This window comes from Myxine glutinosa, chromosome 4 (assembly GCF_964187855.1).
Source record: "Myxine glutinosa chromosome 4, kmMyxGlut1.1, whole genome shotgun sequence".
NCBI classification, from domain to species: Eukaryota; Metazoa; Chordata; class Myxini; order Myxiniformes; family Myxinidae; genus Myxine; species Myxine glutinosa.
The window spans coordinates 13,818,425-13,845,359 of record NC_136264.1 but is presented as its reverse complement, the minus strand read 5'-3'; the positions used below and the strand labels follow the sequence as shown (position 1 = coordinate 13,845,359).

The window sequence follows — 26,935 nt, the reverse complement described above, 5'->3', positions numbered from 1 at the left end:
TCATAATTTGCCATTACCAATTCATCATCAGTCCCTCCTAGGGAGGGAGAGATGGAATCACCCCAATGTCTCATCCACGTCGTGATGCGTCTCACAAATCCACACAGCGATTCATCTCCTGCAACAAAACAAAGAAAACACAGGTGTGGAGTCATCATCATCACCACAGGTAAGTGGCTGCGTATGGTGCGACAGGTTCATCAATCCTAACTATCTCCTAAATGACTTTAACAACTTTACACTACCCGGGGTCTCTCTCCGGCCAAACCATTGGCCCTCTTACACTATGGGTTCTAAAAACCAATTCCCATTGGCCAAACTGTGGTGCTCTTCAATTTGGGGTCTCACTCCCCCGATTCATCTCCCGGTGCCCTCGCACAATTTCTGGGCTGCGGCGTGTACCTCTCCCAGTGGGTCTACCCACCTGCACACCTCCACCACTGCAGTTGCCTCCGAGCTTACCTGCTCCTTGCCCTAACCTAACTACCTGGGGAAGGCCCTCTGGCACTCTCCCCACTCGGTGCCCTCTCTGGCACTGGGCTACCCGGGTCCATCCTCCGGATCCTCGGGCCCCATCCACAACTCTACCGGCTCCCAGAGCCCACCTGCGGCCTCACCTGGCCGACATCCTCACAGTGGTGGAGTGCCCAACCAACTACACACACTAACAGGCTACACGCCCAGCCATTTCCACAACACTAATGCACCCATCCACAACACCATTCTGCAACCGCACCACAAATGCCAATATCCAACCACAATTTACCTGTACCCTCTACCTAACACTTACACTACCCGCCCCGGGTACTCGTGAAAGGGGTCCACTCTTCCCCCATCCACACCTTCGCACCACGCACACCACTCCATACCACTTACTCCAACTCTCTCCACACACCTGTACTTGCACCCTGTGCTCTCACACCTGGTGCCACCTGCACCCTTCTCTCCCCAAGCGCATTCGCGCTGATCCACAACACTCATTACTCACACACTGCTCCACACACCTGTCCAGTTGCACACCTGTGCAATCACACCTGTTCCATCCTCACACACACGGCATCATCTCAGCTAACTACTCCCTTCTGAAACTTGCGCTTCCCAGTCGTCCCTTTAAACTATTGCGCTCCCACGTCATTATCATCCACACTAATCTACCTGCGTCCCCACTACAGGTATCAGTCACTAACTAACCTTAACGTTACCTAAGGTCATCTTCTCTAGATCCCTACACACAATATCCTAACCCACCCAGGCTAGTTTTCACTGCCATACACCCCATAAGCTATTGCTCCTTTGCCCCCCCATGGGAAGGATGGTGGATTTGCCATCCCACCACATCGGGGGTCTCTCACTACCAATTTTGCACATCAAATTTCAACAAATTAAAAATTTGCCAATCACTACCCATCATCTGCCAATCACTACTGCCAATCCTTTGCCAATCATCAAATTTTGTTTTTCTCTAATTTTGGGTCCAAAACACTAACCTCATCACCCAGTCGACTCACTAATACCTCTCGGTGCGCCAATCCCTGTCCAAAGCCCGGCTTCGTAAAGCCAAGCAATGGATGCTGGTTGTTTTGTGCCAGTGGCTGGCTGCATCCTGCCTTCGGTGCAGGGAAGGAGGTTTACCCGGCCCGAGATCCCACGCACCATCTCGGCACGGAGCCATCCAATGCCCCGATCTCGACCTGCCGGCACGTCTCACCAAAAAGTGGTCGCCATGACGACCCTTTCTATTGGGCTGCCAGCTCCGCCTAGTGGAGCCTGGACGCGGCCGTTCAAAGCGAGGCCCGGCACGCACCGAGGGCCCGACTCGGCTATAAGTCGTTCTAAACTCTACCCCGTCTAACGTCGATGCTTCACCTGGACGCTTACACCCCGCAGCCCGTTCCTTGCTCACACATCCAGCCGTGCCCATGCTCCTCGTACCTTTCCTTACACACCCAGGTACACCCATTCCACTCACAGCCTTGGTCACACACCTGACCACCGAACACTTTGGCACACATTCGTTGGTCGCACACCTCACCAAAACACCGCTTCGCGCCCCCTCCTCTGTCACCTCCTCTGTGACAATCACAGGTGTGCTCTCATTCGCACACCCAACCACGTGCCTCACCACCAACTCCAGCGTGCATTCCCACTCACGCTCTACCATTCCAGGTGTGCATCCTTCCATCCCAGGTGTACATCCTCGCTCACCTGTCACAACTAACTCACGCTCCATGTCACTCTCACTACTTTCACCTCCACTCGTGACAACGCACTCACCCTTACTCTTGACAGCACACTCTTTCCCCATGCACCTGTCCGTCACACACCTTTCTCGCGCACACTCTCCCGTTACACCCTCTGTAACACTCACCACAGGTGGACACTCTTCCTTACTTCTGACAGCGCACTCTTTCCTCATGCCCCTGTCCGTCACACACCTTCCTCGCGCACACTCTCCCGTTACACCCTCTGTAACACTCACCACAGGTGGACACTCTTCCTTACTTCTGACAGCGCACTCTTTCCTCATGCCCCTGTCCGTCACACACCTTCCTCGCGCACACTCTCCCGTTACACCCTCTGTAACACTCACCACAGGTGGACACTCTTCCTTACTTCTGACAGCGCACTCTTTCCTCATGCACCTGTCCGTCACACACCTTTCTCGCGCACACTCCTGCGCACACTCTCCCGTCACACCCTCTGTAACACTCACCACACCACGCTTCCATGTGCTCCCTCGCACACGCGCTACGACCGACTCACTCTCGCCAGCACACTCACTCCTTGGCACGCACTTTTTCCTCACACACCCCAGAGTCGGACTTTCTTGCACACCTCCTTTTTCGCACACCAGACCTGTCGCACACCTCACCAACGGCCTTTCACGAACACCCGGGTCCATCTCGACCCCCAAGCTTCTTAAATCCCCTGGCGCATCATACGCACGACCATATTGGTCACCACTTACACCGGGTCCTCTTCCTCTTCGCTTCTCCTCCATCACCTGCGAATCCCTCATCCGGTTAATGAGCACATCACGATCCAAACACAGACTTTGGACCAATTCTTTTATCTCCTCTTTTATCTCCTTGTTATCTCCTCTCCGTCGCTTCTTAATTTCGCTCACCCCTTCTTCCACTTCTTCTAATTTGTGCCTCACCTCTTTTATTCCCCGGTACGTCTCCTCAAGCTCGTCCTCCAAGGCTACCTTGACCGTTTCCATGTGCGTCCTCACCTGCCGGTCCTTCGTCTCCATTACCTCTACCACCTCGTCCAACCTCGTTGTCAGTCCCTCACGTACCATCTGACATTGCCTCTGTGTCGCTATCAAGTCGTTTTTAATTTCTTTTTGTGTCGCCTTTAAACCTCCTAATACCGCAGTGTTCCTTTGAACCTGCTCCACTAACTCCGTCTGTCCCACCGTCAGCTGCTCCACCTCCTGCGTCAGGTCCTCTATGCCCCCTTGTAACTTTACAGTCCCCTTTCTCACCTCCTTTTCCATGTGCTCCTCACAGTGCCTCACCTCCTCGCGCACTCCTCCGACCTCCTCACTCACTCCTCCTCTGATCTCCTCTCCCATCACTTGCATCTCCTGCCCAGATGCCACCCTCATCTGCTCCATTTCCTCCCTGTGAGCATCCAGTTTGGTTTCTACCCCCATTCTGACCCCCTCTATCTGCTGCTCCATTTGTTTAACTTCCCTTTCCGCTTGGTCCCTCATGTCCCTCAATTTGCCTTCCATCCTGTTTTCTAACCCCTCTAACCCATTTTTCACTCCCTCTATTTGATTCTCCTGGGCAGCCATTCTATTTTCTACCCCCATTAACCCATTTCTCACCTCTTTTATCCCGTTGTCTAACCCCTCAAAATTTTTGTCTACCTTCTCACCAGTACCCCTCGCTTCGTCCCTCATTACCCCCAATTGCTCACTCCGAGCCCTCGCTTCGTCCCTCATTACCCCCAGTTGGTTTCCCAACCGCTCACTATCAGCCCTCATTCCCACCATTTGTTCCATAAGGGCCCTCATTTGCAGGAGGAAAAGGTTCGAATCCACCAGGGGCGCTGCCGCGGGCGTGGACGCCGTGGCCACCTCGTGCGTGACAACGCTATTTTGCGACCCTGCCGCCCTCACTGCTTCGCTCTCCTCGCGTCCCTCAATTTGGTCCTGGACCGACCCTGCTTCACTCTCCCCTACCGGACCCCAGCCGTCTTGATCCGCCATAGCGCGACTTGCAAAATTCGAGTTTCGTAAAACAAATCCAATTTTTTTTTTCGTTATAATTTCGTCGAGCGCAGTACGCGCTCCGAATCGATTTTCCCTCCCAAAATTTGGGCCTAACTAATTTAGTCCCGGGTCCGAATCCAACTCCTCGACACCAATTGTTACAGACACGACTTTGATGTTAAGGTGGGCCGAGCGGAATGGCCGTCGTGTCCGCACAAATTACCCGATTGTACTCGAACGTCGACGAAGCCGCGCTACGCTGGCTCAATAGGAAAGAGAAGACACCCGGCTGGGTTATAATGACACAATACGACACCAGGGGTTCAGTTCTCAAGACCTCCGGAGGAGGTTATATTAAGGCGGAAGGTTAGATTACAACTACAAGAGGTACATCATAGGAAGACAGGCACTTAGACACAACCTTATATTATTCCCGACAGACCACAGAGAAACAGGACAAAAACTGGCTCACACGGGGATTGATGGCAAGGAAAGCGGGTATTCGATGGCCAGCACAAGGTGCACCTTGTGCTCAGGGACAGGATGGCGCGGCCCAAAAGATGCAGGAGGTCTCTCAGCGCTCGAGGTGGCGTCTTGTCGTCTCAAGCTGGGGGCGCATCTTACGTCACGTCCGGCAAGCGGCTGCGTATATCCGGCGGGGAGTGACACGCCCTCGGCTCGTTAGCTCCGCCCAGATGGAATCGGTCCGCCCTTCTTATTGGGTGCGGGGGGGGGTTTACCAGGCTCCGCCCTTGACGAGGAGCTGACAGCCAGCCCCTTCGTGGTAACCCCGTGGGGCGCATGGATAATGGCGGCTAACCGAGCCGGAGGGAGGACGCACACTCCCCGCGCGCGCCGTTGTTGTAGTTGTTGTTGTTGTTGTTGTAGCTGTAGTTGTTGTTGTTGTTGTTGTAGCTGTAGTTGTTGTTGTTGTTGTTGTTTGGGGAAGAAGATGGGAGGAGGTATGGGAAGGTCCTAAACTCACTACTGGTGCCATATAATCACATTCTGGTGCAACGAAGAGTCATAATTAATGGAAACGAGGCCTTAACTGACATAGATTAAGAATAACTAGGAAGATGTCCGAAAGTTGTCTACGTGTGGTGCGGTGGACCTGGGCACGACATTTAATGGGGGAATAAGGGGAAGGTCGGCTCTACTGATTGTTATTTACATGCAATGGGACTAGGGAATGGGGGACTGGGGAAAGTTGGGGAGTATTGGAGAAAATAGGGGAATATTTACAAGCGGATATGGAGGCCAAATTCCATATTCGCAACAATATATACAGACTTGGCATTTAATATGGAATATTTTTTTTGTGGGGGTGAACTTACTTTTCAAGATCACTTAGAACCAAAAGTTCATTGGAATTATGTTGAAATTATTCTAGATGTTGTTAACGTGACCTTGAAAAGAAACAAAAACCACATTTGACATTTCGAAACAAATAAATTGATCCTTGAAAGTGATGTAAACTGATATCGAACTCAATTCATGGACAGTACTGTGTTAAACTTCTGTACGTTTTCCAGAAGTATCTCTTTATTTTATACATGAGCTAAAAAAAAATTCAACAAAAACAAAAGTTAAATCATGACTGGGATTACGGACAGTAAAATTACAGTTCAGTACTTCGTGTAACCCCCACGAGCATTCGGGAGAGCACGTACACGTCGAGGCATGCTGTTCACGAGATTTGCCAAGGTAAGGACAGGAATCGCTTGCCATGCAGTGACAATAGCCTGCTGCAATTCACGCACAGTGGTGGGCTGCTGGACCAAGTTGTCGATTTGACGTGTTAATTCTGCCCACGAGTTCTCTATCGGATTCATATCCGGGGACATGGCAGGCCACTCCATATGCTCGACACCACGGTCAACAAGAAAGTGTTGGATCATGCGAGCACGATGAGGCCGTGCATTGTCATCTTGGAAGACAAAGTTTCCTCTTAAGGCTGCACGAGCAAATGGAAGCAATGTTTCTTCCAGAATGGCCCTGAACTTGAACTGGTTCAGGTTTCCATTCAGAACAACCAGGTCAGTTTTGCCCCCTGCATGAAAAGCAGCCCAAACGGTCACCCCACCACCTCCAGCTTGGACTCTTGGCACTATACAATCTTCGTTGTAGGCTTCATGCACTTGTCTGCATACTCGGACGCGGCCATCTTGACGATAGACCAGAAATCTAGACTCGTCACTGAAGGTCACGTGATTCCAGTGTCCTGGCTGCCATTGACGGTGCTCTCTGGCCCATTGCAATCGGCGCTGGCTGTGTTGTCTGGTCAGGCGTGGCTTTCTCAGGGGACGCCTGGCACGATAGCCTGCTTGAACCAGTCGTTGGTTGACTAGCCTTCTGGATAAAGGCACATTTGTCAGTTGCTGCCACTCAGCCCTACGCCGATTAGCTGACTTGGTACGGCCATTGCAGACTAACCGGTGCAGCTGGCGATCATCTCTCCTTGTGATTCTGCTGGGACGTCCTGGCCTCGGTATTGGAGTAGGGACACCCCTCTGAGCATTTCGTTTCAGGATCTTTGACCCCTGACCTTGAGTGATGCCATACTGCCAAGCAATAGCACGCTGTTTCATGCCGGAATTTCGTAAAGCCACCACTCCATGACAAACAGCATTGTCAATTTGACGGACCATCTCCAGAGGAAGCGGCAATAACTTTTGTGGACGTGCAGCAGTTGATTTCCACTAATACAGAACCCACAACCCTTATATACCCGATTGTGAAGCCAATCGTCAAATGTACCTGTCCTTACATTTTGTCACGCCACCTGTGATATTATCCTGTTATTGACTTCTTGCTGCGAAAGACAATCAGTGACATGGTTCTTTTGACAAAGAAATCACCGAAGCGTAAAAGAAACTCACCAGATTGATATACTGAGTTCAGAAAGTAAACCCAAGTCAAGAATAAAAAATATATTCCATATTAAATGCCAAGTCTGTATATATATTTACTTTATAAAAGACGATGTCAGTTTGTGTGTTTGGACAGATGTCTGTTCCCCTTCATAAGGACGAGTCGGGTTTTAAAGGTCAATCTTTTAGCACGAATGTGTGTTCACTATGGTCTACAGTGCATTCAGAAAGTAATCAGACCCCTTCACTTTTTTCACATTTTGTTATGTTGCAGCCTTTTCCTGAAATCGTTTAAATTCATTTTTTCCCTCATCAATCTACACTCCATACCCCACAATGACAAAGAGAAAACAGGATTTTAGAAAGTTTTGCAAATTTATTAAAAAGAAAAAACTGAAATATCACATTGACATAAGTATTCAGACCCTTTTCTATGACACTTGACATTTAGCTCTGGTGCCTCCCATTTCTCTTGATCATCTTTGAGACGTTTCTACACCTTGATTAGAGTCCACCTGTGGTAAATTCAATTGATTGGACATGATTTGGAAAGGCACACACCTGTCTAAATACGGTCTCACAGCTGACAATGCATATCAGAGCAAAAACCAAGCCATGAGGTCGAAGGAACTGCCTGCAGAGCTCAGAGACAGGATTGTGTCAAGGAACAGATCTGAGGAAACCTACAAAAAACATTCTGCTGCATTGAAGGTTCCCAAGAGCACAGTGGCCTCCATAATTCTTAAATGGAAGAAGTATGGAACAACCAGGACTCTTCCGAGAGCTGGTCGCCTGGCCAAACTGAGCAATTGGGGGAGAAGGGCCTTGGTAAGAGGTGACGAAGAACCCGATGGTCAATCTGGCTGAGCTCCAGAGATCCTGTGTGGAGATGGGAGAAACTTCCAGAAGGACAAACAACACTGCAACACTCCACCGATCTGGGCTTCATGGCAGAGTGGCCAGACGGATGCCTCTCCTCAGTGAAAGACACATGAAAGCCCACAGGATCTTGTTTCTCACAGTCTGAGAGTCCTTTAGATGCTTTTTTGCAAACTCCAAGCAGGCAAAAAAAAATTCTCTGCAACTGTTAGTCTGATGGACACTAAATTTTCACCATAGGAGTGCCTCCTCCTGTAGAATTTTTAAATGATAATTATGTCATCATTTTTATTTAAATTTAATTTAATTTACATAATTTGTTGCATAATTATTCAACCCCCTGAGTCAATACTTAATAGAAGCACCTTTGGCAGCAATTACAGCTTTGAATCTTCTTGGGTATGTCTGTATCAGGTTTGCACATCTGGATTTGGGGAGTTTCTCCCATTCTTCCTTGCATATTTGCTCAAGCTCTGTCAAGTTGGTGGGGAGCATTGGTGAACAGCAATCTTCAAGTCTTTCCACAGATTCTCAATGGAATTCAAGTTTGGGCTTTGGCTGGGCCCACTCAATGACTTTCACGTTCTTGTTCTGAAGCCATTCTAGTGTTGCTTTTTTTTTTTTTTTTTTTTTTTTTGTATACAAGATCGAGGCTCGTGAAAGAGCGAACATTAATCACACAGAAAGACAAACCGACACATAAAACATATAACATCGGGAGCGGTAGACAAGATGGGGAGAGAGGGGGAAGGACACAAACACAACATTTGAGAGCAGGGACCGAGAGACATGGAGACATCGAGAGATCTGAGAGAGGGCGAGGGCTTTGGGGGGGGGGGGGCATGGGAAGGGGGCGGTGGGAGAGGTATAAAACATATGGACACTGCCAGGACTTCCAGGAAAGAAGTTGAATTTCAAACAAGGTGGATCTGGGGTGAATTAGCGGGGGTAGAAAAGATCAAGGTTTTGGATGGGGGAAGATAAGAGATGGTGGTGAACAGCTGTTTTAAAGACCTGGAGGGAGGAGTGGGATTGAAGGGAGTGAGGGAGTTTGTTCCAGAGGCGGGAGAAAAGAGGAATGAAAGAGTGAAGGTGAGCAGAGAGCCGAGATTTCGGCAGTTTAACCATCAGAGGGTTGCTGGCAGATCTTGTGCGACCTGTAGGAATATTTGGGGGACAGAGCACAGAGAGAGCTGGGGGTGCAAGGCCGGAGAGGAGTCGGTAGAAGACAGAAAGACCACCTACCTGCCTGCGGTGAGTGAGTGAAAGGCCCTCAGAGATAGCTTCATCGCGGGAGATTCCAATAATTCTGAAAGCTTTGGTTTCAACAGCGTGAAGCCGAGCTAGGTGTGAGGCAGGAGCACCGGCCCATAGGGGAGAACAGTATTCCATTGAGCTGCGGATGAAAGCCTTGTATGTGGTGAGGAGCTCAGGTGTGCCGAGGAAGGACTTCGCACGACGGAGGATGCCCAGTCGGCGACTGGCTTTGGAGGCCAGCTTGGAAATGTGGTTTTCCCAAGAAAGATCATGGCAGATAGTGAGACCCAAAATCTTGAGCGACAGAACTTCTTGGAGAGGATTGTTGAGAAAGTAGATGGGAGGGTTGTCCAGTCGATCTTTTCGGAGAGACATAGTAAGAGTGTGAGATTTGTCAGGATTGAAAGACATGTTCCACTTGTTTGACCAGTCTGTGATTTTGTCCAGGTCTTCAGAGAGTGAGGAGGCAGCAGACTGCCGATCTGAGGGAAGAGGAATGGAGCGGCAGAGAGTGGAGTCATCAGCAAAGAGATAGAGAGGATTTTCGAGAGAGTCAGAGAGATCATTGATGAAGACCAGAAAAAGCACGGGGCCCAGAACACTGCCTTGGGGAACTCCAGCCTGGACAGGAAGAGGAGATGAGAGAAACCCATTCAGGGCCACACGTTGACGACGACTAGAGAGGAAGTCCGCCAGCCATGCGTGGAGATTTCCATGGATACCAAAGGAGGAGAGTTTGGTGAGCAGAGCGGGGTGCCAGACCGTGTCGAAGGCACGTGATATGTCGAGGGAGACAGCTCTAATTTCCTGTTTGGCATTGAGGACCTCCATCCATTGTTGAGACAGCAGAAGCAGCATGTCCAGAGTAGAGTGACCTGGTCTGAAACCAAATTGATGATCAGAGATCAAGCCATTGGAGAAGAGGAAAGATTTCATATCCGAAGCAATGATGGATTCCATGACTTTGCTGATAATTGGGAGAAGGCTGATTGGTCTGTAGTTGCTAGGATCTGTTTTTGCACCTTTTTTGTGCAAAGCGGTGATGTTGGCTGATTTCCAAGCAGATGGCAGTTGACCTTGAGCAAAAGAGAGGGTGAAGAGAACAGAGAGAGGGTGAGATAGAGCAGCAGAGCAGGATTTTAGGACCCGTGGGCTGATGCCGTCGGGTCCAGTTGCAGAATCAGAGTCGAGGGTTGACAGAAACTTTTCCACCTTGTCAGGAGGAAAGGACACGGAGTCCAGGAGCAGCAGGGTACGACTGGGTATGGTGGGTACAGAGAGGGATGGGTTTGGGACACAAGATTTAGAGGCAAACACAGAGTTGAGGCATTCAGCTTTTTCACGTGCGGAGTCAGCTGTGTAGCCGTTTGAGGTAAGGGAGGGGATGGAGGGGGAACAAACACCAGAAACGGATTTGACCAGACGCCACCAGGATTTGGAAGAGGGAGACAGATAAGAGAGTTCGGTCTTGAGAACGGAGAGATATTGTTTCCTGGCTCTCCTAAGGGTGGACACACACTTGTTTCGGGCTTTGTGAAAGGAAATGAGATTTCCTTCCGTTGGATTTGCTTTCCAGGAGATGAAGGCAAGTTGTTTCTGGGCAACAGCCTCACCACAAGATTCCGTGTACCATGGACGGGAGGAAGGGTATGACAACTGAAGACGAGATGGGATAAATCTGTGCATGAGAGAGAGCAATTTACTTTGGAAGAATTCCCAGGATGAGTTGATGTCAGAGGTGGTAGAGATGGGAGACCAGTCCAGATGATTGATGGCTGCTTGAAGACCGTGCCAGTTGGCCTGAGTGAAATGCCAGACTCGTCGACGCTGAGCAGGCTCCCTGAGGATGGTCAGAGAGATGTCCACTTTAACAAGGACATGATCAGATGATCCGATCGGAGCAGAAGAAGAGCAGCAGACATTTTCAGGGAAGTTAGTCATAACCAAGTCCAGAAGAGAAGATGTTCCGTTGACTGAGATCCGGGTCGGGAAATTGACAGATTGTGTCAGTCCCAGTGAGTCGCAGAAGTCCTTTGCTGAGGAGCCATGGCTGGTGAGAGAGGTACCCACACCCAGCCAACTGGCATGATGACAGTTGAAATCACCACATATGAGGAAGAGAGAGTTGGGATGAGTAGATAGAAGTTGGTCCATATCATCAGACAGCGAGATGTAGATGGAGTCATCACTGTTTGGTGGACGGTACAACACACATATGAACAAGAGGTGGGAGCGAAGGGGAAGCCGTAGCCAGAGGTATTCCTGGGGGTGAGGTGGAGAGAGTGCAGTGCAGGGCGAGTGAGGAAGAGAGTTTTTGATAAAGATAGCAACCCCGCCTCCAGGACGAGGCTCAGGTCTATCATACCGGAGGAGGGAGTAGCCCGGGAGAGATACTATGGAATCAGAGACATCATAAAGGAGGAAAGTTTCTGTTAAGCAGATCACGTCTGGTTTGACAGAAGCAACCTGTATGGAGAGATCAGTTAAGTTTGAACGAAGGCCCCGGATGTTTGAGGTCCATACCGTTAATGAAGAGGAAGGGGGAGCATCAGATACAGAACAGGGGGGAGGAGGGGTAGGGTAAGATGTGGAAGAGGTGGAAGAGGTAGGGAGAGCTGTTGAAGGTGTGTCAGAGATTTCAGAATAGCTCGGAGAAAGGGAAGGATGGGGCGGACAAAAGGTTTGATGGTGATTGCGTGAGCCACAATGAGGTGTTATTTGAGGAGAGGGAAGAGCGAGGCAGAAGGTTGGGGGAGATGGAGGTGAGAGTTGGAAGGGGGAAGAAGCGGGGAGGACGCTTTGAGGAGGGGGAGTGAGAGGGGGGAAATTGAGAAGCAATGAGGGTGGGGAGATTTGAAGGGGAGGGGTGAGGGGGGAGTTTGGGAGGGAAGGGACAAGGGGAGGGATTTGAAAGGGATGGGATATGGGGGAGATTTGGAGGGGAGGGGTGAGGCAGGAGTCTAGGAGGGGAGGGGTGAGGGGCATCTTGGCGGGGAGGGGTGAGGGGGTAGTTTAGGAGGGAGGGGGCAAGGGGGGAGATTTGAAAGGGATGGGTGATGGGGAAGATTTGGAGGGGAGGGGTGATGGGGAAGATTTGGAGGGGAGGGGTTATGGGGAAGATTTGGAGGGGAGGGGTGAGATTGGATTTTTGAAAGTGTACGATTTATGGGAAACGAACATTTATTGCAAAATGAGTTTCTTGTGACCTTCGAGTTAAAAATACGTTTAAGGACGCTGGATGTTGGATGGAGTGCAGGAGAGTTTAGGGAATGTAGAAAAAAGGCACTATAGGAGATGGATATTTTTTTTTGGGATGAATCGATTTGGTGAGCAAGTCGAAAGCAGCCTTTTAAAGAAGAAGAAGAAAAAGGTGTTATAAAATATGACGGAATACATAACTTGAGGGGAAAGTGTAAACATTGAAGGTTAATGAGTGAAAACTATCTGGGGAAATGGGGGAGAAACACGTGGTCGAAGAACGAACGAACGAATAAGAATGAATAAACGAATGAGAACAGAGAAGGAAATGTTTTTTGTTTTTTTTCTTTGTTTTTTTTTGAGTTGAGATTTACACAAGGAAGTAGGCTATGGGTGAAAAGACTGGGAATACAGAGAACGAAAGTTATTGGATCACAAACGACGGACCGCTGAGAGAAAAACAAAGCCTCAAGGTTGTACAGTGCACACTGTACAAGGCCTCAAGACACGACACGAATTAACACGATTTTCAATACAGGTATGAAAGATTTGCACCGAAAAATCTTCGTCGGTACACAATATACGTACAACACCATAAATAAATACAGTTTTAACGAAAATACAAATGGGAACAATCACTTAACTTCGATTTCAAATCGTTCGCGACGCGGCAAAGGCCTTGCTCGCGACACGGCAAACAGACGATCAATTTATGAAAGATAAACACCGAGAAACAACCAAAGTTGCACACAATAACTTCACACACCGAAAGATAAATACAGTTTCGACAAAATACAATTGTGAACAGACTTAACTTCGAAAAACGTGGAGACCGTGTGGAGCTTCGAAAATCCCTCCCACCGTCTCCGAGATCTCGCGAGACCTCTCATACTTTGGCTGTATGCGTGGGGTCATTGCCCTGCTGTAACGTAAATCTTTTCTGCAGTCTGAAGGTCTTTTGCACACTGAAGCAGGTTCTCCTCAAGGACTTGCCTGCATTTTAATCGAGTCATTGTTCCCTCGATACTTAAAAATCTCCTATTTCTTGCCGCTGAAAAGCATTGCCATAGCATGATGCTACCACCACCATGCCTCATGGTAGCTATGGTGTTATGTGGGTGATGAGCTGTGCTCGGTTTCTGCCAGATGTAGTGCTTTGCATTCAGGCCAAAGAGTTCAATTTTCGTCTCATCAGACCACAGAATATTTTGCGTCATGCTCTCAGAGTCTTTCATGTGCCTTTTTGCAAACTATAGGCATGCGGTCATGTGCTTTTTTTCTCAGGAGTGGATTCTATCTGACCACTCTCCCATGAAGCCTACATTTGTGGAGTGCTGCAGACACTGTTGTCCTTCCAGCAGGTTCTCCCATCTCAGCCAAAGAACTCTAGTTTTGTTGGAGCGGTCATTGGGATCTTGGTATTTCTCTGACCAAGGTCTTTCTTGCGCTTTTGTTAAGTATTTTTTCGGGCATTCAGCTTTTCTTTTTTTTTTTTTTTTGTCGACAAGATCGAGGCTCATTTAAGAGCTGGCACATTAAACACATATTAGCATACAAAACACAAAAAACATAAACGGACACATAAAACAATAAAGGGAGGGGGGACAAGATGGGGAGAGAGAGAGGGAAGCACACAAGCACAACAGTAGAGGACAGGGACATTGGGAACCTGTTAAAAGGCAGAAGGCTGGGGGTGGAGGCGGGGGGGAGTGGGAGGTAAGGGGTACACAGCGGTATAAAGCAAATTGACACTATAAGGAATTTCAGGAATGAAGTCGGAGATTGAAAAATGTGGATTTGGGCTGTATTAACGGGGGTAGAAAAGATCAAGGTTTTGGATGGGGGAAGATAAGAGATGGTGGTGAACAGCTGTTTTAACGACCTGGAGGGAGGAGTGGGATTGAAGAGAGTGAGGGAGTTTGTTCCAGAGGTTTGAAAAAAGTGGAATAAAAGAGTGAAGGTGAGCAAAGAGTCTTGATTTTGGCATTTTCACGAGAAGAGGGTTGCTGGGAGTTATTGTGTGTCCTGCAGGAATATTTGGGGGACACAGCACAGACAGAGCTGGGGGAATTATGCCAGAGAGGAGCCGGTAGAAGACAGAAAGACTGCTTGTGGTGAGAAAGTGAAAGGCCCTCAGAATCACCATCGCGGGAGATACTAATGATCCTGAAAGCTTTGGTTTCTACAGCGTGAAGCCGAGCTAGGTGTGAGGCAGGTGCACCAACCCAGAGGGGAGAGCAGTATTCCATCAAGCTGCAGATGAAAGCCTTGTATGGTGTGAGGAGCGCAGGTGTGCCAAGGATGGACTTCGCACGATGGAGGATGCCCAGTGTAGTCAACCTCCCTGGATGTGGCCGCAAGAGAAAACTCGATCGAAGATTGCAGCAAAGGATTGTTTGAATGGTGGAGAAAGCACCTCGATCAACTGCCAAACAGATTCAAGCTAACCTTCAGGCACAAGGTACGACAGTTTCAACTCGCACCATCCGTCGCCAACTCGATTAAAGGGGGTTCTATGGTCGGAGACCCAGGAGGACCCTACTGCTGAGAGAGAGACCCAAAACACACCTGAACAAGCCAGAGTCCTTCTTAAAGAATGTCCTGTGGACAGATGAGACCAAATTAGAGCTTTTTGGTAAAGCACATCATCTCTATGTTTACAGAAAACAAAATGATGCCTTCAAAGAAAAGAACACCTTCCCAACAGTCAAACATGGAGGAGGTTCAGTGATGTTTTCGGGTTGCTGTGCTGCCTCTGGCACTGGGTGCCTTGAATGTGTGCATGACATTATGAAATCTGGAGATTACCAAGGCATTTTGGAGCGCAATGTTCAACCCAGTGTCAGAAATCTGGGTCTCTATCAAAGGTCATGGATCTTGCAGCAGGACAATGACCCAAAACACACTTTAAAAATAACCCAGGAATGGTTCAAGATAAAACGCTGGACTGTTCTAAAGTGGTCAGCAATGAGTCCAGATCTAAATCCCATTGAACACCTATGGGGAGATCTGAAAACAGCTGTTAGGAGAAGGCACCCTTCAAATCTGGGAGAACTGGAGCAGTTCGCACAAGAAGAGTTGGCCAAACTGCCAGTAGAAAGGTGTAGGAAGCTCATTCATGACTATAGGAAGTGCTTGACTGCAGTTATTTTGTCCAAAGGCTGTGCTAGCAAATATTAGGTCTTGGGTGTCAATCATTTTGTCAATGCCATTTCTTTTTATTTTCTGACTTAAAAGCATATACCGTATTAAGTTCTGAATCCAAAAAAAAGGTTCTGTAATATTAACAGTGAAATAAAGATTTGTGGAGACCAAATACGTTTGTCAATTTCAACTTTTTTCCGAGAAAATTGTGAGTTATTTGAAAAAAGTGCAAGGGTGCCAATATTTTTTGCCCACGACTGTATATAGAAAGGTGTGTTTCTTTCTAAATCTCATCCAATCAATGGAATTGGCCACAGGTGGACTCCATTCAAGTTGTGGAGACATCTCAAGGATGATCAAAGGAAATTGGATGCACCTGAGCTCAATTTGGAGTGTCATAGCAAAGGGGTTGATCACTATTGACTCAACACATTTCAGCTTTTCCTTTTTACGGCGTAGCCCATAGGGCAAAGCCGTCTAGAACAGTGTTTGTCCGTCATTATGTATGTATGTATGTATGTATGTATGTCTGTATGTATGTATGTCTCCTCAAACGTATACCAATCAGAGCTTAAGATCTGGTCACATGACAGGGTGATGTGATTGCATCTGATGTCATTATGGCGGCTGACTCTCCACACTCCGGCATTTTGATGCCAATTTCGTTCAGGCCGAACATATCGTCGAACCTGTCATATGTCACAATCGCCATGCATTTACATTTTTCATTCAGTGTGAAACGCAAACAAACCGATTGTTAAAATTACCATCAAATATCGAAAGCATCGGCGTTGTCTCTTCCAGCAAAACGGTACGTACAGGCCTTAGGCTTCATGCCTCACCTTCGGGGCCCTTCAGACAAATTAAGCCCAGGTTTCTTAATACAGTAGTGTATCTTTTCAGTAGTATCGTTTTCGTAATAGTCATAATAATAATATCATAAATATGACCATAACACTTTAATCCCAATGTCGTGAATACAAAGTTAGTGGATTGAAGCGGTGTATGGTTCATCAATTAATGATAAGCGGTGTACGGACCAACAACTGTGGAAGTAAGGAATTCGCCTCGGTTTTTTTATAGAATTTTATTAACCCAACCCTTGTGGGGTATATAGATTACAGTAGATCTTCCCTGAGTTCTGTTAGTAAAACTTACATCACGGATCTCGGGATTCCTCCAAATTTCTTTGTCTAATGTTATAAACAACATTAGCGACTGTTAAAAAAGCGAATCATGCGTGTTTGTCGTTTATAATATTTTACAAGCCCGGCTACACCGCTGTTAGACTTTCGGTCTTGTTCATTAATTTGTAAAAATTTCTAAAAATAAAAAAAAACAATTCCACTTTGACATTATTGGGTAATGTGTGTAGATCACTGACACCGTTTTTAAATTTAATCCATTTTAAATTCAGGCTGTAACACAACAAAACGTGAAAAGGTCAATGGTTGTGAATACTTTCTGAAGGCACTGTATCACCACCAAAGGACTTTGCCAGCATGATGTTTCCCATGCCATTACATTGCACAAGATAAAAGCACACATACTGGGCAATAGATTCACTTAATGGTTGCTCAAACTCTGGCACAGAAAGCAGCTGGGGCTTTTCCAGGCATGAGATCTTACAAAGCGATGCACGATATTAAATAAAAGGTACAGACTAAGCATGTGGTGACAGTTTCCTCACTTCTCACCTGGATCACCTGGATCTTTCCAGACACCATTTTTTGTTCACCGTGTGTATCTATAAACACCTGGCTAGTCTGCTTCACTTCTGTACAGCATTGCAGAGGTTGCGAGGGAACAGGAGGGTTGCGCATGAGGATGTATCATATTGGTGGCTGAGTGTTTGGAAGATCTCCCTGGATCGATGAAGTTATTTTGCTCTTTTCTTTTGGAATATGTTTCGTATTGTGCTGCATTGGTCTACGGAGTGCTTTGTATATATATTTTTTTTACCCTTTTGTTATTTATTGTACCAAATTGATAAATAGGTCGTTATCTTTAGACACAGGTCACTAAAATTGGTGTTCATTGCATCATATTATTTGTGCTGTGTGTTCATTTTACCAGGAATCCATTATCCTAGTTTTATCAATGTTCAATGGGAACAACTGGAGTGTATCCAGATGATAAATGTAATGCATAATTAATGCAAAACTCCATTTTGTGCACAGATAAATACAAGTAATAGTGCAGCTTTGTATCATCCGTGTCAACTGAAAATGTACTGTTTTTGGATATGCAGGGCCTTCTAAAGTATTCACACTTCTTGACTTTTTTCACATTTTATGTTACCACCTGAATTTAAAATTGATTAAACTGAGATTTTCTTTTGTCACTCATTTACACATAATACCTCATTATTTCAAAGTGGAATATTTTTATTAGTTAGATATTTTTACAACTTTTATTTACTTATTTTTACAACTTCAATGGCGAAGAATAACAAAATAATCAAAAATTATCGGAGTCCGGATCTTCATTAAAATCGAATCAATTCTTTCTTATCACACACCCAACCTGTCCACCGAACTTCGTCCAAATCCTCGCACTGCTTTTTGAGATATCCTGCTCACAGACAGACAGACAGACAGACAAATGGGTGAAAACATAACTTCAATCCACCTTTGGTGGTGGAGGTAACCATAACCAGTCATACCTAGATAAGCTGAAAATCAACTTTATAAGCTATTGTGATAATACGATATTGAAAGCACCAGACAAACAAAGTGGACTCAATAATGTTACATGTCCACAATGAATGTTACAAAGAATGTCATTTGACCTGAACTTGTTCATGTGCATCATGTCGCTGTGGCTTTGCATCAGTTCTGCAGGGAGGACACCGCAGGATCATTAGCATCCGTTAATCAATGCTGTCGGACGGGACGCCGGGCACATCGACACCTCACGCTGCCTGTGAAACAGCAGGAGGACAGTTTATAGCTGGGTCGGGATTCAAACCTAGGCTAGTGCGCATGCCTCTAACCTAGCCTGACATCTGTGACATGAACTATAAAGCGGCTTTGGTGCAACGAGCATTTTGAAAATGTGTTCATCAATGACAGTTGCTGATCGCTGACGATGACGGTCGATCGCTGAATTAACGCCACGGGGGTTGACTCAGCCTGTCATCCTTCCGAGGTCGGCTAATTGAGTACCAGTTCACTGGTAATTCCCTGTTTGTCGTTAAAGGCGGCAAAAAGGGTTGGCGTCAGGAAGGGCATCCGGCCGTAAAACATTGCTTCAAAAAGGGGACCGAAAAACAACAACAACCACGGTTCCCGAAAAAGGCCAACCCCTGCTTTGCGGGGGAAAATGGCCTCTAAAGGTGGTTTTTTTGTAATGACAGTTCGAACATCAGGCCTGGCTAGCCGGTTCGCGAAGACTCGGACCAAGCTTCCCCCCGCCAATCCCACGAGAGAGCTGGGCTAGCGGTGACCGTTAAAGAAGAAGAATTCATAAAATGACAGTGCTAAGGAACAGACTTACAAGAAACCTACAAGAAACACTTACAAGAAGTGTTTACAAGAAACCCTAACCGAACCTAACCTAACCCTAACCTAAACTTATAAGAAACAGTTGCAAGAAAAGGCAACATTAATTTCATGGTAATTTAGTTTGAATATGGCAGCAGGGGTGCTATTGCAAGATTGTTTCTTTTTCTGGAACTGAGGCTCGAGATATGGGAGAAATATGTGATTTTGTTTTTTTGAATTAATGCTTTGTGGATAAAAGCAATTTTGGCAGGAAATTGTTAAAATAATTTTTTGCGAAATGGCTGAATCCTTGTGAATGGACAAACAATTTTTTTTTCCAATTTAGCAATTTCTTTACAATAGAAGTGAATGTTCACTTCAATAATCAGGATCTTTTTTTTTTTAATCACATTTTCTTTCTCCGAGAGGTTTAACAAAAATTTTAACATGTTTATTAAATTTAAATAAGTGGGTCGTTTGTATTTCAAAGATGTTATCTCAAATTTATTCCCCCCTTATTTTTCCTATGTCCTCTCAAACGAGCTGTTAGCAACTGAGCTAACACCTCTCCCCATCCCCTTCTCTACCCCATCCTCCCACAATTCCGTTTTTCATAATTTCCTCGACCTCTGCCATCCCTATCCTTGCATTTCCTGCATAATAAATAGATTTGTAATTCTTGGACAGCCTCAGCAAGTTGGAACTTGTCAATCTTCTCATTTGAATACTGCGTTTGAGGGTTCGGAAGACTCCACTGTCTTCTAGAAACGAATTTTTACATTTGACCATTTTGTCCCCAATCCTCCGACAAGGCCAGAGATGGGGGGGAATTAAAATGAGCTTTAACCGACCGACCGATCACCTGTCCATCTACTTTTATATGCGCGATATTTCAAAAACCGTTGAACACCAAAAACCGTTGCACTGAGTGCCATTCTACCTTTCATATTGCAGATATCTATTCCTTATGATGACATCATTATTGTTACATTATTTATCAACCTGATTAGATCACAGCGGTGATTGGCTGAAGTATGTTCCCATGGCAACCATCTCGGTAATTTCGCTTGTGTACTATATTTTGAGGATGTTCTTGCCTTGTTTCGTGTGTGTGTGTGTGTGTGTGTGTGTGTGTGTGTGTAACATCATTTACATCATCATTGACATTTACATCATCATTTACAGCAATCCTTTAAATTATTTAAGTTTAAGAACAACCAATACTGTACAATTAATTAAATGCATTTTAAAATAAGAATTGAAAAAGAGAAAATAAGAATTGAAAATCATAAGAGATAGAATTGTGAGGAACAAACAAGATGTATGTATATGTATGTATGTCTGTGTATGTGTACGTGTGTATGTGTATATATGTGCATACAAATGTGTGTGTGTGTGTGTGTGTGTGTGTGTGTGTGTGTGTGTGTGTGTGTGTGTGTGTGTGTGTGTGTGTGTGTGTGTGTGTGTGTGTGTGTGTGTGTGTGTGTGTGATAATCACCCAAAAGGCGAGGGATCTAGAGTTTCAGCTCCTTGTGTTAAAAAAAAAAAAATTTAACATTTAAAAATTACATTGACCTCTCCATCTTTTATTTTTATTTTTATTAATTTATCCAAAGGATCTTGGACATAATGCATGAGTATAGGAACCAGTGTCCCTCCCTTCCAACCCCACCCCCTCCCACTCCCCCTACCTCCACCACCTTCCTCCACGTTTCCCCTCCCCACTCCCATATACTGTCTATCATCAGAGATGGACAATATATGGAGTTTTGGTTCCCAGCAACTTTTATTTTGCGTTCATATAGGAATGCCATACAGTCCAACCCCAAAGGATTATTGCGGATGATTATTTCCCTTTCCCACATCTTGTCAAAATTGATGGTAAGACTAATCTGGTGATATTTCTCTGGTTTTTTTTTTTTTTGTCCATTCTGATATCTCCCACTTTACCTGGAGGGGATAAGTCAAATGTCTAAGCTTCTGATGAAAAGTTTTAAAATTCCATCATGTCGGCCTACTCTTTTGAGGGGTCACCTTAAGAGACCTGTTCGTACTTTGTTCCTCCCTCTCAAGCCTTCTCTTTTGCTATTTTTAGGTAGAGCTTCAACTCTGCAAATTTGATTGGCTTATCATCCCTCTGCACAGTATTTGTGATACAATTTCGGTTGGAAGATGGATGCATAGTTTGTTTGTAAAATCCCTCCTCCATATTCACTTCTCCATACCTCAGTCAAGAGCATCATTATTCTCCAAATCGTTCTTCCATTCTCCTTCGTCTCTCGAACCCTGCCGAGAGCATCATCATTTTTGTGCTCCCTCTCCCCCCATTTATTTTCCCTTTTGGTTCCTGCATAAGTATTTGGCTTTGTCTTCTGTCTTACGACCGCTCATTACTGTTTTCTTGCATTTTAAAGTATACCTTTACCTCCCATTCAGAATTGCAGGTTCATTTTTTGAGCAAATAATTATCTGTGCCAAATTTCATTTTGATGTTATTCGATTTTGTTGATCATGAATTGATGTGGATCATGATGTTTTTTTTTGTTTGTTTGTTTTTTTTGTATACAAGATCGAGGCTCGTGAAAGAGATAACATTAATCACACAGAAAGACAAACCGACACATAAAACATAACATGGGGAGCGGTAGACAAGATGGGGAGAGAGGGGGAGGAACACAAACATAACAAATATAATGGGGATATCGGATGGGGCGCCTGATATGTCTGATAAGAAACTTGTACACTGAACAATAAGCTACAGTAAGAACCGGGAATGGAGAGGCAGATTGGTTTGGAATTGGAAAAGGGGTCAAACAGGGGTCATTCCCTCCCCTTACTTGTTCAATCTGTACATAGTGAGTAAATCATGAGGAAACTAGAACGCCACTCAGTAGAGCGCATACTCCCGCCGTGAGTTTAGTTGGAATAATACGTTTTGTTTAACATCCCCTCTCCCCAAAACAACAAATGAAAAAGAAAGTAGGTCCGAACTGTCAGAGAATTAATTTAGATATATCTCGGGATTAGAAGAGAAAAACATCATTTAAGAACAAGAATAAAAGCTTTAATGCAGTAAAACAGAAAACATCTTTCCGACAATTTTTTTCCAAAAAAAATTCCTGGATCTGGAATAATATCCTGAGCTTCACCAAAAATTAATCAATTCTTCCTTATCCCAAGGGCAATCATCCCACCAACTATCATCCAAATCCGTTCAGAACTTTTCCAGATATCTTGTTCACAAACACACGAACACACCAACACACACACACGGACGGACACGATCGAATGCGTTACTCCCTGGCGGGAGTAATAAACCTGAAAATCGCAGAGCCAGAACCAGAATTATTTATTTGGTCTGCGAAGCCGATGCGAGGTTTCTTCTTCTCCAGCCTCTCACAACCCTGGGTGAATATGCGATCTTTTTTTAAAAAAAGTTGGAATTTTGCCAAATCTGTTTTATTCGTTTGTTAATATACCTCAGCCATTGACAAATCTGGAACTAAGTCTTTATAAGTTCATCAAATACTGACACCGCGAATGACATTCGCTGAGCTAAATGTTGATATCTCTTCTGAAGTAAAAAAACAAAACAAAAAAAAAACAGTTTTAAAGCATTATACGTATCAAACGATACATTTTATGAAACGGAGATACCTAATACACACTTTGGTGGTTTTAAAATGACAGAATATGTCTTTATTAGAAAAAAAAATGAACATTGAAGACGACGCTGCGAAAAAAAGTACACCGCTCTAACGCATAACCACGAGTTTTAACTACATTTACAACAAATATAAAAACTATTTTCATATCACAATGTTAAATATAGAATATATAGAAGATAATGTAAAAAAAAATGAGCCCGATCTTCCCATGGTAAAAAAATCCTTCAAAAAATTCCTGGATCGGGAATAATATCCTGAGCTTCACCAAAAACTAATAATCAATTCTTCCTTATCCCAAGGGCAATCATCCCACCAACTTTCATCCAAATCCGTTCAGAACTTTTCCAGATATCTTGTTCACAAACACACAGACACGGACACACACACACGCACACACACACACATACACGCACACACGGACACGAGTGAATGCATTACTCCCTGGCGGGAGTAATCAAGTTGGATGACATAGAGACTGGAATCAGGATTGGAGGAAGATGTATTAACAATGTAAGGTACTCTGTTGGCCGAAAGTAAAGAGGACTTGATGAAACTACTGCAGACAGTGAAGAAGGAAAGTGAAAAAATCGAAAACAAACAAATTCTTGTCAATTGAGAATATCGACATGTTCTTGTTCAGAGACAATCACGTGGGAATAGTGGAACGTTTCATCTTCCTGGGTTCAAAGGTCGAAGTGAGTGGAGAATGTGGACAAGAAATCCAAAGACCTTTGGCATTGGGGAAAACAGCAATGTCAGGATCGACAAAGATCTGGAAAGACAAAGATGTGACGACACAAACGAAGAGGAGGCCGGTGAATTTTTTTTTTTTTTTTTGTATACAAGATCGAGGCTCGTGAAAGAGCTAACATTAATCACACAGAAAGACAAACCGACACATAAAACATATAACATGGGGAGCGGTAGACAAGATGGGGCAAGAGGGGGAGGAACACAAACGCAACATCTGATAGCAGGGACATCGAGAGATCTGTGGGAGGGAGAGGGCTTTGGGGGGGGGGGGGGTTGAGGCCTGGGAAGGGGGGGTGGGAGAGGTATAAAACATATGGACACTGCCGGGACTTCCAGGAAAGAAGTTGGAATTTCAAACAAGGTGGATCTGGGGTGAATTAGTGGGGGTAGAAAAGATCAAGGTTTTGGATGGGGGAAGATAAGAGATGGTGGTGAACAGCTGTTTTAAAGACCTGGAGGGAGGAGTGGGATTGAAGGGAGTGTGGGAGTTTGTTCCAGAGGCGGGAGAAAAAAGGAATGAAAGAGTGAAGGTGAGCAGAGAGCCGAGATTTCGGCAGTTTAACCATCAGAGGGTTGCTGGCAGATCTTGTGCAACCTGTAGGAATATTTGGGGGACAGAACCCAGAGAGAGCTGGGGGAGCAAGGCCGGAGAGGAGTCGGTAGAAGACAGAAAGACCACCAACCTGCCTGCGGTGAGTGAGTGAAAGGCCCTCGGAGGTAGCTTCATCGCAGGAGATTCCAATGATTCTGAAAGCTTTGGCCTCAACAGCGTGAAGCCGAGCAAGGTGTGAGGCAGGAGCACCGGCCTAGAGGGGGGAACAGTATTCCATTGAGCTGCGGATGAAAGCCTTGTATGTGGTGAGGAGCTCAGGTGTGCCAAGGAAGGACTTCGCACGACGGAGGATGCCCAGTCGGCGACTGGCTTTGGAGGCCAGCTTGGAAATGTGGTTTTCCCAGGAAAGATCGTGGCAGATAGTGAGACCCAAAAGCTTGAGCGACAGAACTTCTTGGAGAGGATTGTTGAGAAAGTAGATGATTAGAAATTAGATGATGATGATGAAATGATGATCATTAGATGATGAAAGAAAGTAGATGAAAGTAGAATGATTTGGTCTTTCCAATTTCAATGTATGAATGTGTCGTGGACAGTGAAAAGAAAGGAAGACTATTGACAGTTGTTGTTGTTGCCTTCACCACCAAAGGTGAATGGAGGTTATGTTTTCACCCCTGTCTGTCCGTTTGTTTGTTTGTTTGTGAACAAGATATCTCAAACATTTGTGGACGGATTCGGACGAAATTTTGCAGAGATGTGGCGCATGTGACAAGGACGAAATGATTAGATTTTGGTGAAGATCCGGATTCGGATCCGGTTAGTAGAATTTTCAAAGTGATTCTTCATCATTTGGAGATAGGGCCAAAAACGATACATAGCAGGATATCTCAAAGTTATGGACGCATTTGGACGAAACTTGGTGGAGAGGTTGGGTGTCTGACGAGGACTAATCGATTCGATTTTGGTGAAGATCTGAATATGGATTCGGATATGAGAATTATTTAATTTTTAAAGTGATTCTTCACCATTGGGAGATGGGGCCAAAAACTATACTTTGTGGGATATCTCAAAAAGTTATGGATGGATTTGGACGAAACTTGTTGGACAGGTTGTGTGTGTGGCAAAGAAGAATCCATTCAATTTTGGTGAAGATACGGATCCGGCTAGTAGAAGTATTTAAGTGATTCTTCACCACTGAGTGATATGGCCAACCAGGCGGAGGTATGCTTTCTACTGAGTGCCGTTCTAGTTGTTGTTCAGCGGTTTGAAAAGAAAGAATTGTTGTTTAAAGAAAGAAAGGAAAAATATTGACTAGTTTTCTCGAGCAGGCCCGTTGCACGGAGACTGCCGATCGATCTCTCGGAAGCGAAGCAGAAATCCACCACATCCAATACAGTGTAAACCCGCCTTAGTGAAGCCACGGCTATGAGAAAGACGGAGAGGAGAACTAGAGGAAGTCTGCTGATCAATCTGTACTGATCGGCGGTCTGACCGTGACCGCGCTGCCCTGACGAATCCGGGCAGCAGGGAAGAGTGTGGAAGATTTGGCCCATTGAGTTGCATTACATTTTCATAATTACCAGACTATGATCCAAGATTTATTTACCTCTGTTTCATTTGTAAGCTTGGCTTGACACAAAATGGTTATAAAACAATCCTCCTTGCCCTTCCTCATGTTTTTCCAGTTTTACTACACCCTGTCCGTGGCACTGGTTGTGCAGCTTGCTGCCGGTATCCTGGCACTCATCTTCAAAGATCCGGTGAGTAAATGCAGTTTGAAAGCTTCATTGTAGATTCGAGCCCTGGGGGAGGTGGGAGGACAATTCAGTGTCTCCAGAATCATAAACTCGATGACAAAAAATAAACATGTGAGGGAATGACAAGGTCAATTTAATGAATGCCACAGATTATCTTCTGTAATCATTTTCAAGTTCATGTAAGAGCTATTTACATTTTGGAAATCTATAAACTATTTGGAGAACACTATGATAGGCCAGCCTTTAAAATTAAAAAAAATTAAGGAAGACATATACTGGGTGTCTCTGGCTTGGGATCCTAGGATCCTGAGGTCGAATCCCAGTCGATCGTTGAATTAACGCCAGGGCGGTTGACTCAGCCTGTCATCCTTCCGAGGGCCGCAAATTGAGTACCTGCTTGCTGGGATGAATGATCCATTCGGGTATCCTGCGTCAGAGTGGCGACCCATCCAGGATTGTGCCCAATAGCCAAGGAAACTGCTTCGGCAGTCCTATGCTTCGTCACGGTGCAAAAAGGAATGGTCATCACAGAGTGTCCATAAAGTCAGTGTGCAATTTTGAATTTTTAGAACATTTGATGGAGAAACAATCTATAAATGGTGCGTGAAAGCATAATTAGCCTGTCCGCCTTTGTTGCGGGAGATGGGGTTTTGCTGCGTGTGTGTGTGTGTGTGTGTGTGTGTGTGTGTGTGTGTGTGTGTGTGTGTGTGTGTGTGTGTGTGTGTGTGTGTGTGTGTGTGTGTGTGTGTGTGTGTGTGTGTGTGTGTGTGTGTGTGTGTCACATAACTTATTTTTACAACATGAGCTTTTGTCATCAAATTTTCAACAAACCCTTATTGTGAGAATATGGAGAAGTTTTAATCATAATTTGGTCAAATTGTCGAAGGGCAAAACCACAGTGAGTAGAAATACGCCATACAAGCCCGTCCGCTGCGCGTCAGCATGAGACGGCTGGGCTTTGTGATAACATCCATGTTTTCTTATTTCTTTACCATTTGAGCTTCAGTGTGTGTGTGTGCAGGCCATAACTTTGTTTTTTACCATTCAAGCTATTGTCATCAAATATTCAATAAACATTTATTATAAGAATATGGAGCACATCAATTAATAAAATTCCCATTAAAAATCAAAACTTAGATCAAC

The 26,935-nt window shown here is 45.3% G+C and overlaps 1 protein-coding gene across 3 annotated transcripts in view; it reads left to right on the top strand.

Annotated features, from left to right (window-relative positions):
- The window catches only part of LOC137424448 (tetraspanin-15-like), a 242,881-nt gene that overhangs the window by 101,181 nt on the left and 114,765 nt on the right, over positions 1-26,935 (top strand). For all 3 annotated transcript variants that reach the window (XM_068111919.2, XM_068111917.2, XM_068111916.2), the window contains one exon: positions 25,721-25,795. In XM_068111919.2, coding sequence (XP_067968020.1) covers positions 25,721-25,795 — 75 coding nt within the window. The remainder of the gene's footprint in view (positions 1-25,720; positions 25,796-26,935) is intronic.